Source organism: Amborella trichopoda, chromosome 7, assembly GCF_054954075.1.
Source record: "Amborella trichopoda isolate Santa Cruz 75 chromosome 7, AtrichopodaSantaCruz75HAP2 v2.0, whole genome shotgun sequence".
NCBI lineage: Eukaryota > Viridiplantae > Streptophyta > Magnoliopsida > Amborellales > Amborellaceae > Amborella > Amborella trichopoda.
Window position 1 is genome coordinate 42,044,173 of NC_142342.1, and position 17,428 is coordinate 42,061,600.

At 36.8% G+C, this 17,428-nt stretch overlaps 1 protein-coding gene across 1 annotated transcript; it reads left to right on the forward strand.

Annotated features, from left to right (window-relative positions):
* The first annotated feature begins 857 nt into the window (after positions 1–857).
* Positions 858–11,288, forward strand: LOC18423046 (FT-interacting protein 3). Its single transcript, XM_006827613.4, has 7 exons — positions 858–1,186; positions 1,539–1,615; positions 4,447–5,670; positions 6,253–6,587; positions 7,199–8,125; positions 8,506–8,931; positions 10,191–11,288. Exons 3-7 carry the CDS (start codon positions 4,723–4,725, stop codon positions 10,609–10,611), a joined length of 3,057 nt encoding a protein of 1,018 aa, XP_006827676.1. The 5' UTR covers positions 858–1,186; positions 1,539–1,615; positions 4,447–4,722; the 3' UTR covers positions 10,612–11,288.
* Positions 11,289–17,428: the final 6,140 nt, after the last annotated feature.

The following is a 17,428-nucleotide window of genomic DNA, read 5'->3' on the forward strand; positions in this document are numbered from 1 at the left end:
TGTTTTTGCTGACTTTTTATCCGATGAGCTTAATCAAAGCTGCATGAGCTTTTTGATTTAGCTTACAATTTTGGTTTTCAAAACACTTGTAAAAATCATCTCATCTGAGCTTCGTTTATTAGATGAGGTAAGCTATAAAATAGATATAAGTTATATACTGGCTGCCCACCTATATCAATCTTCGACCTCTCCTCGAGCCTAGGATTAACTATGACAGGGTTTTAAAACAGTTGCAAAAGTTATTATAAATAAAAAAAAAAAAAGAAAAAAAAGAAAAAAAAGAAAAAAGAAAACAAGCACTTGCGACGTGCATAAAAGAGGAAAGAAATGGCAATAAAGCACGCATTGAATCTTTAGGGGGCACTTGTAGTCTAAGGAGTAATGATGAAGGGATGCAATGGCCAATAGATCTTTAGATTAGGGTAATGCCCCCAAGATTAGGGTAATGCCCCCGATACCACATATATCATTTGTCATTGACCAATACGTGGTTATTGACGGAAAAATGGTAAAATTACCCTTAACTTCTTTCTAATGACTTCTTCGAACAGGACGAAACTGCACGCATCATACATGGAGATTTCGTTATATGTGGGTATTTTCGTCTTTTTCAAATAAATGGGCTTGGGTATAACCGTCTTTGGGGTAAAAATAGTGGGTAGTTCGGACCTTTCTTCTATTTTACAAAATTTAAATATTTAAAATCAGTATTTTTTTTCCCTCTCCCGTCCAAGGGATGGTGGGCGAGCTTCTGTTGTATACGGCTCTCTCTCTCTCTCTCTCTCTCTAAACTTCACCAAAGGATCCCTCACTCTTATCAGGAGTATTATTTCTCTCTATAAAACTGCCCACTCTAAGGAGGGACACTCTCTCTCATCCCTAGTATTCTTTCTCGGGGCTTACACCTCTCAGCTTTTCTCCATGTTTCTCTCTCTTCTTTTTTCGCAAAATACTCTCTCTCTCTTGCTGTTGCTCTGCAATTTCTTCTCTCCGTGTTATTTCTCTGAGCGTTTGTACAGTCTCGTCTCTCATAATCATGCTTTATTAAGCCTCTTTTAATTTTCAACTTCACCGTGTTTCTCCCTCTGCAATCCGTTTTCTCACTCTTTGTTCTCTCTGAACATTTGAGCTCCTCTGTTTCCTCGAAATCGGATGGATCGGCCTCTATAACCGTGTGCTTCTTTTTGTAAGAGCTCAATCTCTTCTCCTCTTTCTCTGCGACTCTTTTCTATTATTTTCGTATCAGTTTTTGAACTGTTTTGCATTTAAGCATTATCCAATTCCAATCTAACTAAAAACCTCGATTCATTCTCTCTCTATATCTGTCTTGCTATAGTACCTCAGTTCGTTCTCCTTCTCTCACTAGAATAACTCTACTCTTTCTTCCGAGAATAACTCTACTCTTTCCTCCGCTCTGTTTATGACTTACTTTGGGTCTCTTAGTCTTCTTTGAATATTTAAACTGTTTCTCCTCTCTGTTTATGGCTTACTTTGGGTCTCGTACTCTTCTTTGAGTATTTAAACTGTTTCCCTTACAGAAATCAGAAGACTTGGCCTTTGGAGCAATATCTCTTCAACTGAACTTGAAGCAATTAGATAACAGATGAATGAAGAGGTAATTTGTTCTGCTATTTTACAGTTATTTTCTTGAATCTTTTCAGTTTCTGCTCTTCTTAGGCTCCTCTATAAAATCAGTTTGATTTCTATTCGAGCCAAGAGAGAAAGGAGTAAACTTTTTGCTGTTTGAGAGCTTCGCTAAGTCAAATCTCTCAGTATGTGCTGTTTTTAATGTTTCTCTGTAAATCGATGAGTTTTTGTGTAATCTTTGAGAAACTTGTAGATCTGTACAATTGTTGTCATCTTCAACGGTTAAAAGTCAGAATTCTTTGTATGTGTCGGAATTTAGATGATTTCTTGATTTTTCACCGGGGAAAAGAAGTTTCTGATACTGTTATTTTCTGTTTTCACTAGAATTTTAATCGTTTTATGGTTTATGCTTAGGATATATGACGTCTAGTGAGAGGTAATTTGTAGATCCTGTGTTGTATCTCTTTCTAGGAGGCTCAAAAGCAGAAGATGGCGTCTCTATTTGATTTAGCCTTTTTGGTTTAGTTTGTCTAGTGGCCTTTTGAATGAGAGAGATTCTCGTCCGATGCTAAATTCTTCTACCTTTCTAATAATTCTTTCAGTAAACCCCCTAATCCTTTGATTTAAGAAGGGAACTCTTTTCTCTCTACTAGGTTTTGGTTGATTTTGTTGCTTTGCGATTTAATGGCTTCTGGCTTGAACTTGGGAACTCTGTTGTCCCTGCTAGGTTTTAGTTCATTTCATTGCTTTGCCTTTAAAAATATGAGCTTCAAATACTCTCTCTCTCTCCCCACCTTCACCTTTATAAAGTTCAGCTGTTTTAGAATATTGAATATTCTTCTGAATATACTTGAAAAAAAGAAGGGTTTCTTGGAAAAGTTCTTATATCTCATTGCTTTATGTCTTTTCTGCATCTGCTCAACCTGAGAAAGGAGTGATATTGGGCTAAGTTTCAGTCCTATGTTCACCTTTACAGCTAGACAGATGCACTTGACGTTCTAAAATTCTAATTACTGCTTTGATCGATTGATTCACCTGTTTCTAGGTTGCTTCTGAAATAATATGCATTTTTAGCTTTGTGTTCCAAAGATTAGTAAATCATGGTATCTTTTTTCTCTCTTCAACACCAGAACTGCTGGGTTTCTGTGCCTTCTTTGATCGTACAGTCAATTATCATAGCGTCTCAATTTTATCTTTTTTCTTTTGCCGTTTATCTATTGAGCATGCATACTATGCTCCCTCGGGATCATAGTTTACTTCTACTCCCACGGTCAGATGACTTACTTGGAAGGATTTTTCAATATGAAATTTTGGTAACCACCGTAGAACGCTAGATGATTATTCTCAAACAAAAAATTTGAAATTTAAGTTTTCTAACACATATATCTCAGCCTCTAAGAATTGGACAGTTTCTATTCAATCTTGAGACATTATTCGAGGGAGCATAGTTTACCTCTACTCCCACGGTCAGGTGACTTACTTGGGAGGATTTTTCAGCATGAAATTTTGGTAACCACCTTAGAACACTAGATGATTATTCTCAAAAAAAAAAAAGAAAAATGAAATTTGAGTTTTCTAACACATCTCACGCTCTAAGAATTGGACGGTTTCTATTCAATCCTCAGGCATTGGTTTTTTCAAGTGCTTAGAGCGTGCAATTAGGAAAGTTTTTTTATTGAGGTTATATCCCCAAAATTTGGTCCTAAAACTAATCCTAAGTGGGGTTTTGCCCAAGGGATTAAATGGACAGTATACTCCCGTGGGAGTAGAATATCTTTTGGCTTATCTATTATGCTTTAGTACATCTGTTACCTTTGAATTTGGACTCTCTCTGTGACACACAATGCTAGGAAAAGCCTACAATTTAGTAGAAGAGTCTGTCCCTAACCAGGGAAATGACTCTCATTTGTGCCTGTTCAGTTTTCTTGAAGAGAGAAAAGGAAACCTTTTTCTATAGAATGCCCCATGATTTTGTTAAAAAAACACTTTTTTTTTATTACTATTTTAACCACACTTTTTTTTATTACTATTTTATTAAGGAAAGATAGGGAACACCACTGAAAAACTCACAATCCTGGCTGACCTCTATGAGCTTAAATTTGTTTGTGAGAAAATGAGAGTGTGTGTGTGTTATATTTTGTAAATATTGTGCCAAAATCTGTTAGGTGAGTTATGATAAATTTTGAGTCATTTAGAACTCTTTACGTATATTGCAGTGTTAGATAACTCTATGCATCAACTTTGTCTTTGTTTTTCATGCTCCCTTCCTATTGCTCAACCAAAGAAATCCGAAGTTTCCAAAGAAATCCGAAGTTATCTTACCCACCCAACCCCACCCGTACACAAATACTCCTCTCCCGAAAGGCAGTCTGCATTATTACTTATTCATCTCTGTCCTATTCTTCCACAAGTTATGGGGATGCCTCCAGTAGATGCGAGGCTTCTGCGTATTTACATTTATTGTTAGTTCATTTAAATATGAGGAAAATGTGTAGAGCTCAGATTCACAAGTTTTAACCAGTTTGTGGAAATTCCTTTGTAGTATTCCATTGTACTTTGTTGTTCATTTTATTATGTATTGTACTCTTGTGGTCCATATAATTGATCCAGTTTTCAAAGTCTTTTTTCGCTTCAATTGTTTTCTTTGTTTATGTTACTATATGATGAACCAGTTAATAAAAATAAATGTCGAGTTTCATTCAGAATTTCAATCTGAAATTCTGAATTCTGGATGAAAATGGGATATATTTGGATGATGCAACGTAAATTAATTCCCGGCTTCATTTCTGGAATTTTGAAACTTAGAGTGGATACCATGTCAAAACTTCAAAAAATGCAAACTACTTTCTATCTATGCAGGTCAAAATTTTCTCCCATCTAAGATTGAAGGAATCACAATAGAGAGCATCATAGAAAGAAGGAAATTTAGGAAGAGAAGCAATAAAGCTCACCAAATAAAGAAGACAGAGAGTACAGCACAAAAGGGCCCCAAAAGATACAAGTTCACATTTCTCCTGTTCAAGATTAATTGCAAAATTGATCAAAGAGGGCATTGGAGAGAAGGAAGTGCAAGAAGTGAGCGAAAGAGAATTCATCAAAAAAAGAAAGAGAGATAAAAGAAGAAATTAGGCAGCCATGAGCAACCTGAAACTGGGTGTGGAGGTAGTAAGTGCCCTCAACCTCATGCCCAAAGATGGTCAGGGATCCTCCTCCCCCTTTGTCGAGGCCCACTTTGATGGCCAAAAGTTTCGCACCACTATCAAAGAGAAAGATCTCAACCCTGTATGGAATGAGAAGTTTGTATTCACTGTAACTGATCCCGTATCTCTACCTCACAAATACATAGAAATTTACGTTTACAATGATGTGAAACCCTCTCACGCCAAGTCTTTCCTTGGATATGTTCGCCTCTCTTGCACAACGCTAGTCCCAGACTCAGAAGCCCTTGTTCAACACTACCAACTCGAGAAACGATGGGTTTTATCTCGTGTGAAAGGAGAGGTAGCCTTGAAAGTCTATCTGATTGATCCCTTTATGTCACAAATGCACGACCCGCAAAAATTGTCTGACCCACTGTTTGATCTTCTTCAGCAAAATGATCCACTTCATCTCAATGAACCGCTTCATATCAATCCCAATGTAAACACCACTGCCACCACAACGAACACTAGGCAATTTTATCACCTTAACCGAAATGAATACCACTCAGAACCCACAAAGGGTGAGGTACAAAGTGACCTAAGGCCCCCGCCATTGGTTGTAAGGCCGCAGCAATCAGCTTATCAAGGTCCTATGTCTTCGACCTCAGGTGACTATGCATTAAAAGAAACAAGCCCGTTTTTGGGAGGGGGAAGAGTGGTAGGGGGGAGAGTGGTGCAAGTTGGGTCTAGTGGGGGTAAGCCAACAAGCACATATGACTTGGTTGAGAGCATGCAATATTTGTTTGTGAGAGTAGTGAAGGCTCGAGACCTCCCTTCTGCTGATATGACTGGGGGTTGTGATCCTTTTGTGGAGGTGAAGGTTGGGAATTACAAAGGCATCACGACTCACTTCGAGAAGAAGCAAAACCCCTATTGGAATGAGGTAATCTCTCTCTCTCTCTCTCATATATCCAATATGTCTGTGAGTGTGTGTATTTGCAAGGCAAATTAACATTTAGTACACATATGTAGGGTCCTTTGAGACCGCAGTCTTTCAAAGAGTGATGAGGGTAGCCAGCCATGTACTGAAGATTTTCTTTTTCTATATTTCTTCATTCTAAAGGGTAGAGAAAAAAGCACCATGATAACAGTCTTAAAAAACTTCATTTTTATTTGTAGAGTTATTAGTATTATCTTTTTTTCAACAAGGTTAAGGAAATCTTTCTCTCTGCTGAAGGTTATTTGCTTTAATGGTTTTCAGTATTCTTATCTGGGGTTTGTGTCATTGTCTATCCACCTATGGAAACATTCCCAAAAGATTCTGCAATGTTTATTAGCTAGGAAAACATTAAATTCAACAAATTTACATCCAAATCCAAAATTTATTAAGTTTTTAAGTTAACATGTATTGAGAGAAAGAGTGGACCTACCAACCTATAAATTTGAATAATACTTTTGTTGTCTAAACAATAACCCTCAATCGAGAAATATCATGGCCTTATAGTTTTTGGGCCTTGATACACAGGTCTTTGCCTTCTCAAGAGAGCGGTTGCAAGCATCAGTGGTTGAAGTGGTGGTGAAGGACAAGGATTTGGTAAAGGATGATATAATGGGTTGTGTGAGGTTTGACCTTAATGAGGTCCCAACACGTGTGCCCCCCGATAGCCCCCTTGCCCCTGAATGGTATCGCCTTGAAGACAAGAAGGGAGAGAAGATAAAGGGTGAGCTTATGCTTGCTGTTTGGCTTGGGACCCAAGCCGATGAGGCCTTTTCAGAAGCGTGGCACTCAGATGCAGCTACTTTGAAGACTGATAATGTCAATAGCATTCGGTCAAAGGTGTACGTTGCACCCAGACTCTGGTATGTATGAATCTGTATCCATGATAGGTTTAATATGAACAACAATAAATCAATATATAACAAAATATATATAAAAATAATTCAATAGATATTGTCACACAAAAAATGCGTGTAAAGGGGTAAGCTAGCTTCTCATCAGGGAGAATTTTGTTGATGCCTTCCAATGTATTTGGACTGTAAACTTCCTGCCTTTGATAAATTACATCATTACTTGTGAAATATGTAATCCTACACCTAAATTTTGGAGCTTGGATGAGCGGTATCCTTATCTATTTTAACCATGAGAGTTTAAAGTGTGGATAGTGATCCACTTCCCTTGACTACCTCTTTCTACTGTCTACTTCACTAATCTAGCTGCTAATTGTAGAAAAATAATTGTCAATGATGCCTATTAAAAAGTTCTTCCTGTAATATCCCCATGAAATTCCTCACTTCTCGAATATCAAGGAACCTGACAATATAATGACTATGAATGATGGTATTAATGATTATATGATTTTCCTAATTAATAATGTTTCACCGAAAACAGTGATGATGATGATGAGGATAATGATGGTCATATTTCATATTATGCCGATGGTGTGGATAATCATGGATCTTTTTCATCATAGGTATGTGCGTGTGAATGTGATTGAGGCCCAAGATCTGCACATTCCAGACAAAACCCGGCTCCCAGATGCCTTTGTGAAGGTTCAGCTTGGCTCTCAATTCCTCAAGACCAAGCCAGTCCAAAGCCGAACCTTAAGCCCAGTTTGGAACGAGGACCTCCTGTTTGTAGCTGCTGAGCCATTTGAGGAACCACTCATATTCACTGTAGAAGACCGAGCTGGCCCCAACAAGGATGAAGTCTTGTGTCGAGCTGATCTCTCTCTCACCTCTGTCGAGCGTAGAGCCGACGATCGGCTCATCCACTCTCGCTGGCTCTACCTAGAGAAGCCTAAGGATGCCATCTTGATCGATGGGGATGCAGTTAAAGAGGCAATTAAAAAGGAGAAGTTCTCGAGCCGACTCCATGTAAGGGTTTGCTTAGATGGTGGATACCATGTGTTGGATGAGTCGACTCATTATAGTAGTGATCTAAGGGCAACTGCTAAACAGCTTTGGAAGCCATCAATTGGGGTATTAGAACTTGGGATTTTAAGTGCTCAAGGCCTAAACCCAATGAAATCTAGGGAAACTCGAGGCACTTGTGATGCATTTTGCGTGGCTAAGTATGGGCAAAAGTGGGTTCGTACTCGTACAATTGTGGATAGTTTGGCACCCAAGTGGAATGAGCAATACACATGGGAGGTATATGACCCTTGCACTGTGTTGACCATTGGAATGTTCGATAATGGGCAGCTTGCACATGGTTCAGAGAAGGCTGGGGAGAAAGCGGGAGAGAAGGCAGCAAGTTTGGGCAAGGATTTGAAGATAGGGAAGGTGCGAGTGCGGCTATCAACGTTGGAGACAGGGAGGGTGTACACACACTCATACCCATTGCTTGTCTTGCACCCATCAGGGGTAAAGAAAATGGGGGAGCTTCATCTTGCTATTAGGTAATTCTTCTTGGTGCTGTTATTCATTTTCTTTTAATATTATTATTTTGGATTTTGTGTTTTTGAATTGCATAAGTTTAGAGGAGATAGTTCGAATTCTAGATGTTTAGGGGGGACCGCAAACATTCAATGTTTTCTAGTTCGTGGTAGTATAGAGATGCTCTCTCTCTCTTTCTCTCTCTCTGACTTTTTGCTGGTAGAATTTTGTGAATGGTTTTTCTCTCTCTGACACATGCACATCTGCATACTTGCACACATGCACATGCATCCATTTTATCTCCTTCAACAAACTCTATCCCAAGTAGCATACATTATTAGTGTGATATTTTCCTCACTTGTTTATCTCTCCCCATATTAACGGTTAGCATTTGATCGTTCAGGTTCTCATGTACATCCATGTTGAACATGATGTACCTATACTCCAAACCGCTTTTGCCTAAGATGCACTACATTCGCCCGCTCTCTGTTATCCAGCTAGACTCACTAAGGTACCAAGCTACGGCCATTGTGGCTGCTCGCCTTAGCCGCTCTGAACCCCCCCTCAGAAAGGAGGTTATCGAGTACATGTCTGATGTTGATTCCCACCTATGGAGCATGCGTCGGAGCAAGGCCAACTTCTTCAGACTCATGTCTGTCTTCTCTGGCCTCCTTGCTACCGGAAAATGGCTCGGGAATATTTGTGCATGGCGGAATCCAATTACCACGGTGCTTTTTCACGTGCTATTCCTCATCCTCGTTTGCTTCCCTGACCTCATCCTCCCAACCGCCTTCTTGTACATGTTCTTGATTGGGTTATGGAACTTCAGGTATGTTCTTGAGGCTTTGGTGTAGTGCATCGTTAAAAAACTCGTTAACAGTTATAAAATGGGCATCATAACGGACACATGCCTCTGCTGTTAAATTATATAACAATAATGGAAAAACCACGTAAACCGCCTGATGAATAAATAATGGGCTTATTTTTAAATAAAATGGCTTTTATATCCGTTAGTAGTATTGTAATCTATAAAGGATTTAATGAAGAATTATTAGATACAAATATGATGGCAGGTTTATTCATTTATAAACATTACCATTATGCAATGTAATGGTCATTACCATTGCCTGTTTTGTGTATGTTGTAATGGTCATTGCCATTATGCAATGTAATGAAATCTGAAATGGATCATTATAAATAGTTTCTTGAAAATTGCTGAGCTGACTCTGAAACTTTGCATCCCTTTTCTCCTGTTTTTCCCTTTTTTTGAAAACTTAGATTCCAATCAGCTGCAGCGTTACTTAAGTTGCCATGAATGCCTCAATCGAGGTTTTAAAAGAGCAAAAAGTCTGAAGGCATAGAATTCAGAGAAAAAGGATCCCTTTTGGCAATGCCTTTGTGAGAAAAAAGGGGAGAAATATACGCAAAAATAACAGAGAATGACAATAGAATCACAGAGAACTCGTGCAATTGATTGATAGGGAGAGATCGAGTCTTCAGCCTTATACAGGTTTCTGAAACCCTAGAGAAATCAGGGTTTTGAATAAACTAGAGCAAGAGAATGATTGATACTAGGGATTGGGATTCATATGTCTGCAATGGCTTCTCAGGGGCAGGGCACACCCTATTACCTGTTCATCTTCAATGATGTCTTCTCCCAGTTCTAGCAGGCCAGCTTCCTTCTGGTTTACTTGCTTCCTCTTCCTTCTAGGTCCTTCTCTCTCTACTCCTTTTACAAAGGAACCCAGAATACATGATAAACCTAAACTTATTCCAAAAAAGATATCACGTTTTATTTTTTGCATCAATTTGAACAGGAATGCCCCGATTGGGCTCTCTGAGTTGGAACTGGCTATCGGACTGAGTTTTTCAAGTGACTGATTTGGTCATTGGTTCCCATTTTTTAAGCACTATTTATAAAAGATTTTGAACCTTGGTGTAGTGGTAAGACATCTAGCATGTATGAGAGAGATCACACATTCGAACCATAAACTTTGCAAAGATAAAGGAAGCTTCCATTTCATGGAACTTGAAGTTTATTGAAAGAAACCAAGCTAACTAACCCATTCTTATTTCATTGGACGTTAGGTATCGACCCAGGTACCCACCCCACATGGACACGCGACTCTCGTACGCTGAGGCTGTACACCCAGACGAGCTCGACGAGGAGTTTGACTCATTCCCCACATCTCGGCATGCTGACATAGTGCGCATGCGATATGACAGGCTACGGAGTGTCGCCGGGCGGATACAGGCGGTGGTTGGGGATGTGGCCACACAAGGGGAGAGGCTCCAGGGATTGCTCAGCTGGAGAGACTCTAGGGCCACCGCTATCTTTGTGGCCTTTTGCTTTATTTCTGCTGTGGTTCTTTATGTTACACCACTGCAGGCAGTGGTCGTGTTTTATGGATTCTACCATATGAGGCACCCGAGGTTTAGACACAGGCTTCCATCTGCTCCTCTCAACTTCTTTAGGCGCTTGCCAGCTCGAACTGATAGTTTGTTATGAAGAGGAGCATCTTATGGGGTTTGGGCTCTTGTCATGGCATTTAAGGTGTTGATGGCCTCGGCAAAATCTCCAAGGTTCGAATCCTTGCTTACCCAAAATTAGAAAAAGCAGGTAGTATCCACTTTCACACACCTGATCTCAATGTGAAGTGGTACCAGCAAAATTGCCGATACTCGGATATGGCTATGAAGAAGGCAACTGCATTAGTTTTTTTTTCTTTTTTGTGATTTTACATGGTTTTAAAATGTGTTAGACCCTGATATGCCGACTATTGCAGGAATTTGTGCATTGTAGCTTTCTGGGAAGAATAAATTGTTGCCAACTTGTTTGTGATTTTGCACTGGGTTTGTAATCATTGGCGGTAGGATTACTGGTCATTGGTGGACTAGGGTTAGGGGTATGATAGGTATCTTTCGTTATTTTTCTTTTTCTTTTATGTAATTTTTTTCTGCTTCATTTTATCTTATTTAAGGTGTATTATGTAAATTGACTTCTTGATCTTCCACGCACAGCTGCCCAAGTATCCATATACTACCTTGTCATAAGCTATGCATTTTGAGAATAATGTCAGCAAGCCTTTGTTTACGTTGAATGGACAATTAAACCATATGCTGTATGTATCAAATATGAAGACGATCATTTCATAATTATTGAATGATATTTGTTTGTAGATTCAATGATTGGTGAACCTGTCTGAAGAGCACATAGTTACTTAAGACTAAGATGTATGCATGTCTAGTGTGACCAGAGTTTGAAAAATCGGCTCAGACCCGACCAAGTCAAACTGCCCAAGCCCAGTTCTCCTGAGTAGGGGGTCCAACTTTGGGATCTTTAAAAAAAAAAAAAAAGAAAAAAAAAAATCTGTTTGTAACATGTATATTTATGTTTTTTATGATTTTGACAAGTATCGGAAAGTATCTATTTAGAGGAGTGTATACTATGAGACTATTTATTTTTAATACAAAAAAGTCAAGTCAGTTTTAGCTTTTAGATGTGAAATCCAATAAATGAAAGTGTCACAAATTTAAAAAAAATTTTGGTTGGAAAACTATGACATATCATCGACCCTTCAATTTTAAATCTACCAATATAATGACAAACTTTTTTTTATCAGAAGTAAATGGTCTCATTGTATATATTTTTATTTATTTGTGTTACATAATTTTGGCAAAGATTGGAAAGTATTCATTCATGAATACTTGTTTTTATGTTTTTCCGATCATTTTGAGATTATTGCACAAGTGCTTCCCTAGCAAACTGATTTTTAAAATATATTTGTCTAATCTTTTTTAACCTTTGTTTAATGTTTACTTTAAGGAAAAAGTTTATATAAGGATGTAGGACTACGGATGCCTTTTAAAAATCCATCGGAAAAAGTAGTTTTAATGTTGAAAAAACCTTTGATTGATTATCTTGACATCGAGATGTATGACTATGAAAAATAAAAAGATTTTAAGTCTTAAAAATAGGATATTTTACAACATACTATCTACACCGTCCATTTTCAAGATTTTCATATATTTATAGATCTATTTGATTTAACTATTTTTTAAATTTAAAATTTTATAATTAGATATAAAAATAGATTTTGAGATAATCTTAATGACATTTTACATCAAAATTATATACCATGATAAAATTTGAAAGACACTGTACCTAAAAGTTGAAGGACACCGTACCTCTACACCTACGGAGGTGTCTGTATGCCAACTGCACCCTTACTTTAAACATATATTTCTTGTTGTTTTGGATTTTTTAATTTTTTAATACTTTTTCACTGCTACAGTACTTGTCACAACTCAGGCCAAATTACTTGGACTTGGGCCAAGTACTCGGCTGGGGCATAGGTCAAGTACTTGGCTCGAGTCGTTCACTCGAACACTGAGTGAGACTGTGAGAATGGCACTCATTTTGCTTACTTGCCTCTCTCTCTCTCTATAGACATTGAACTTGAATGTTTTTGGAGGCTAGGGAGCCGAACTTCCTCTCGCCCTGCTGGATGTAGCTCAAGTTTAAAAATGCGGACTCTTGATCGAACCACGACGCCCCATGCCCGACTCGAATGTGAGACTCGGTCCATTTTCTGGGAATATAACAACACGGACTCTAGGCTCAGGAGACTTGGGCAATATTTGGCCGGCTCCCTCCAAAATCGCAGTAGTCTCAAATTTAAGCCTACTCGAGCCATTCTTATTCAGCCAATTTTTTAATCACTATTTATATCTCATTCACAATAGGTTTGTAAGCAACCTTTAGCTCTACATTCTGCTAGGTAGGGGAGTTTAAAATCAAACCTATTTCAAAGTAATTTTGTTAGTGTTTTCTTATATTTGTTAAGGGAAAAAGTTTTATGAGGCATCAACCTTATACTAAAAGTAAGGTGCAAAAACCACCAAAAAGGGTTGTTCCCATGTTGGAAAGGTTCCTCCAGTCGATTATCTCGACACCAAGATGTATGGGTATGAAAAAAATAAAAACAAAAGAATGACAATTTAAAAATAATGTACCATACAACACATTATTTGGACTTAACCTGTTTTCAATATTTTCAAATATTAGATTTGCTCGATCTTCACTATTTTTGAAGATTTGAATTTCATAATTAGTATTAGAAATACATTTTTCAAGTCATCATCATAGGGGTTTTCTGGACGAGGGGTTGAAGCCTTCTATTAAAACTTGAAACCCAAGTGATTTGGTAAAATAAAAGAAGGTTCTTTCTAGGTTGGGGGACCACACCTAAGCCCTAGCCCATGGTTGGTGAACATCTTTCTACATATCATCTTGTTACTATGCAGGTGAGTTTGAAACAGTTTAGTCAGGCAACCATTTTCTTATAATGCAACTTCATGGGACCCTGATCCAGGAATGGAATACTAAGTAGGTTCATTTCACCTTTGAGGCAATAATGCAATAGAAATGTGAAATTTAGTTCAGAATATCTTGGTTCTTCATCAAAATTCATATTGGTCACCATCTCTAGATTTTCTTTGAATGGGGCAGGTAGGCCATGGAAAGGAGCATATAACTTTTCCTTGCAAAAAAAAAAAAAGGGAAATTATTGTAAATATACCTTATTTTGAGCTTAATTGGAAAAAATTCTAGATTTTTGTTTATCTCATCTATACTATTTTTCCTCATTTTTGGTTTTTTTTATCAAAATGACCTTCATGGTAGTCGTATTACCATAATAGTTAGTACATGTTATATGGTACTTTAAGTACTGTAATACTTAAGGAATTTTATACGGTAAACTTACACTAGCCCTTATACGGCATTTGAAGTATCGAAAATACTAACCCATGTTATACGAATACTTAAAATACTGTAAACCTTTTTTTTATGTTTATCCTTTCATCTCTAATTCTTTTTATGTATATATATTCTTTCTCTCTTTAATTTTTTTTAATATTTATCTCTTCTTTCTCTTTATAATCTCATCATCGTTTTTTAGGGAGAGTAATCAAACACTAACTTCGGCTATGCAAAACGGAGGACATGATCTATCTAAAGAAACGATGATGACATTGTAGAGAGAGAAAGAAGAGAAGAGATAAATATTAAAAAGAATTAGAGATAAAGAAGAGATAAATAGATATAAAAGAGATAAATATAAACAACATGAGAAAAGGATTTTATGGCATTTTAAGTGCCGAGATTGTAGAGAGAGAAAGAAGAGATAAAAACAAATTAGAGAGAGATAGAATATATAAATATTAAAAATAATTAGAGAGAAAGAAGAGATAAATAGAAATGAAAGAGATAAATATAAACAACATGAGAAAAGGATTTACAGCATTTTAAGTACCGTATAAGATGGGTTAGTTTTTACGGTACTTAAAACGTCGTATAATCGGTTTTAGTTTTTACGGTACTTAAAGTACCGACCAGAGTTTTACTGTACTTAAAGTACCATAATATTATTTGAAGTTACTATGGTATTTTAAATACCGTATAAAATAACGTGTATTACGGTAGTCTTACTACCGTAAATGCCATTTTGGTCTAAAAAAATCTAAAAATGAAAAAAAAAAATAGTATAGACGAGATAAACAAAAGTTCGGGGTTTTTTTTCCAATTAACCTTAAATTAATGTATATTTGCGATAATTTTCCAAAAAATAATTTTGATAATTTTTGCACTTTGGCCTATGATTCAAGGCAAGAAGAATCCAATGAATAAAAGACCTCTAACATATAAATTGAGACTAATAAAAAACTATGCAACCTTATAATCTTGCCAAGGTAAAGAACCCTCAACTGATAATATCAATGTGTAAGGAAGTGACTCAAGGTCATCCCTTCTGCTTGTAGTCCTTACCAAATGGGCCTGTACCCTTGCATTTAGATATGTGCCCCTACCAATACAAATCAAAACGTTTAAATCATGTTGTTAGCATGTCACATGTATCATAGTATACTTCCTCAATTAAAAAATGTCGATTTTGTCCTGAATCCCTATTATTAAATGATTTGTTTCCTTTTTTTTATTTTGGGTTTCCTAGTTAGTTAGAAAGTTTCCAATTATTTTGGAATTACCATTAACTAATTTGCTACTATTTAAGAGTTGGTTTTGGGGATAAAGTCATATTGGATTAGGATGGTAATGAGAGTCCATATTTCAAGAGAGATTATTAGATTTCCAAAAATTAGGAAAAAGTTGAAGGGACCTCATGTAGGTACCTCTTGGGTTTTCTTCTCTATTTATTGCTTGTCTTGTAGAGAGAAATATAAGGAAAAGTGAAGGGAAACTTCGGGTGGAGAGAGGGATAAATTATAAAGAGAGGAAGGCTTTTTGAGAGATTGACTTTTGTGTATCTGGTTCTCTCCTGTGGGTGTTTTGTATTTTTTTTTTTATTAGTGAAATATTGTCTATTGTCTTTGCCCATGGATATAACGAGTCCCATAAAATTTTCGTTTTTTTTTGTGTTATTTATTTCATACATTATTTTTCTAGCTTATTGTTTGTTCTATATTTATCGCTGTTTATTTGCAAAAAAAAATCAATCCATCAAGTTTTAGAGCTTTCGTACACAGCAAAAAAAAACATATGAAAAAAAAGCTCTTTACCACACGTGCACGATTGTATCTCATGTCACATTACACTTCTCCCCTTTGGAAGTTCATGGATAACATGAATTTACTTGCATGAAGGCATTGGGTCTCTTCATGTGATTCACAGATCACTCTTCATCTCATCTAGTTGTTACACCAAAAGATTAAAAAAGATTACAAGGATTCCAACAACAGACAATGCAATTAGAAATCAGATAAGAGTTGCTGAATATTTCCAAGCCATATTAGGGTATAGACACAAAGCACTGTCAATTAGGACCATTTATTAGGTTTTTTAGACATGAGTCTGGACTTTTTGAGTATTATGCTGAATTTAATGGGAATATGAAAATAGTTCCAGGTGATTATCCGGCTTCACATCTCCATGCACAAGCCTGTGACAGAAAACATGAATTTCTTTCTATTCACCAGTAATAGAGAGAATGAATATAGACATCAAATAGAAAGAGTCCAGATTATAAAATTCATGAATAAGAGAGAGAGAGATAGGGTCCTCGGGAACCCCTTAGCTTGCAGAACCGAGATCCCACCCAAGATTGTGTACTCAATTAGCCATATGCGAAGTAGATGAATACAATTGAGTGTAAAAATAAAGTAAACATAAAAAATCACACCACAACAACACACGATTTACGTGGTTCTACATCTACAGTTTTTTGTTACAATAGATAATACATATCTTTAAACATCGGTAAAAGATCATCACCAATCTTCCATTTTAAACCCGCGCTCCCGACCGAACAACACCATCGATCAACATCATCTTTCCAAGACTTTCACCAATCTTCCATTCTAAACCCGCGCTCTTGACCGAACAACATCTTCGATCAACATCATCTTTCCAACCACAATATTGACCAGAAAGATAACCTCGAGAGCAACCAATAGACTTTCTCTCTGTCAAAGTTAACCAAATACTGACCGGAAAGATTACCTCTAGAGCAACTAATAGACTTTCTCTCTGTCAAAGTTAACCAATCTAAAACTCATGGGAATACCGCCTCTCGTTCTATGTCTCTCTTTCTTGGAGACCCAATTCCATTCATTGAGTCTCTTATATATATATCAATTTTTACTTTACAAGAAAACCGATTTTCATTTTATCATAATACCTTTAATCTTTAGAAGAAAATATGAGTATGATAATTTGGTTATCACCAAACCTAGCAAGAGAGAGAATATGATTGAAGATCCTTAAAAATGGCTATTACCTCCACTGCAATCCAAAGAGCCCAATTTATGTACATCAGTTCCATGTGTCAGAGCAATTAGCCCATTTCAAATAACTGTGTATAATGGACATATTAAACAAAAGAGACTGATTCTTACTTCATACCCTTAGACTTCCAAACATTCCAGAGACTTGATCCAAGAATGTCCATGACCTGAAATAATCTCACCATATGGCATTGATACACTTCAAATATAACTTTTTTGGGGCTTTAGATAACCTTATCTAAATTAAAATCTACCATAACCTAGTAGTCTCCTTGTTGGCCTTGGCAATTAATTCTTATAACTGTCATTGAGAGCTTTGGTTAAACAAACACAAATTAAACATTTAATATTTTGTTGATACAAACTAATTTCACAAAAGCTTGCTGATTAGTTTCATCAAGCTATACTTGTAGGCTCTCCCATCATTTGGACATCAATTTGCCACCAATTCTCCTAAAAAAAGAACTGACAGAAAATCACCTGTACCTACCTTTTCTCAGTGTTATAAATAGGGAAACTGCCCA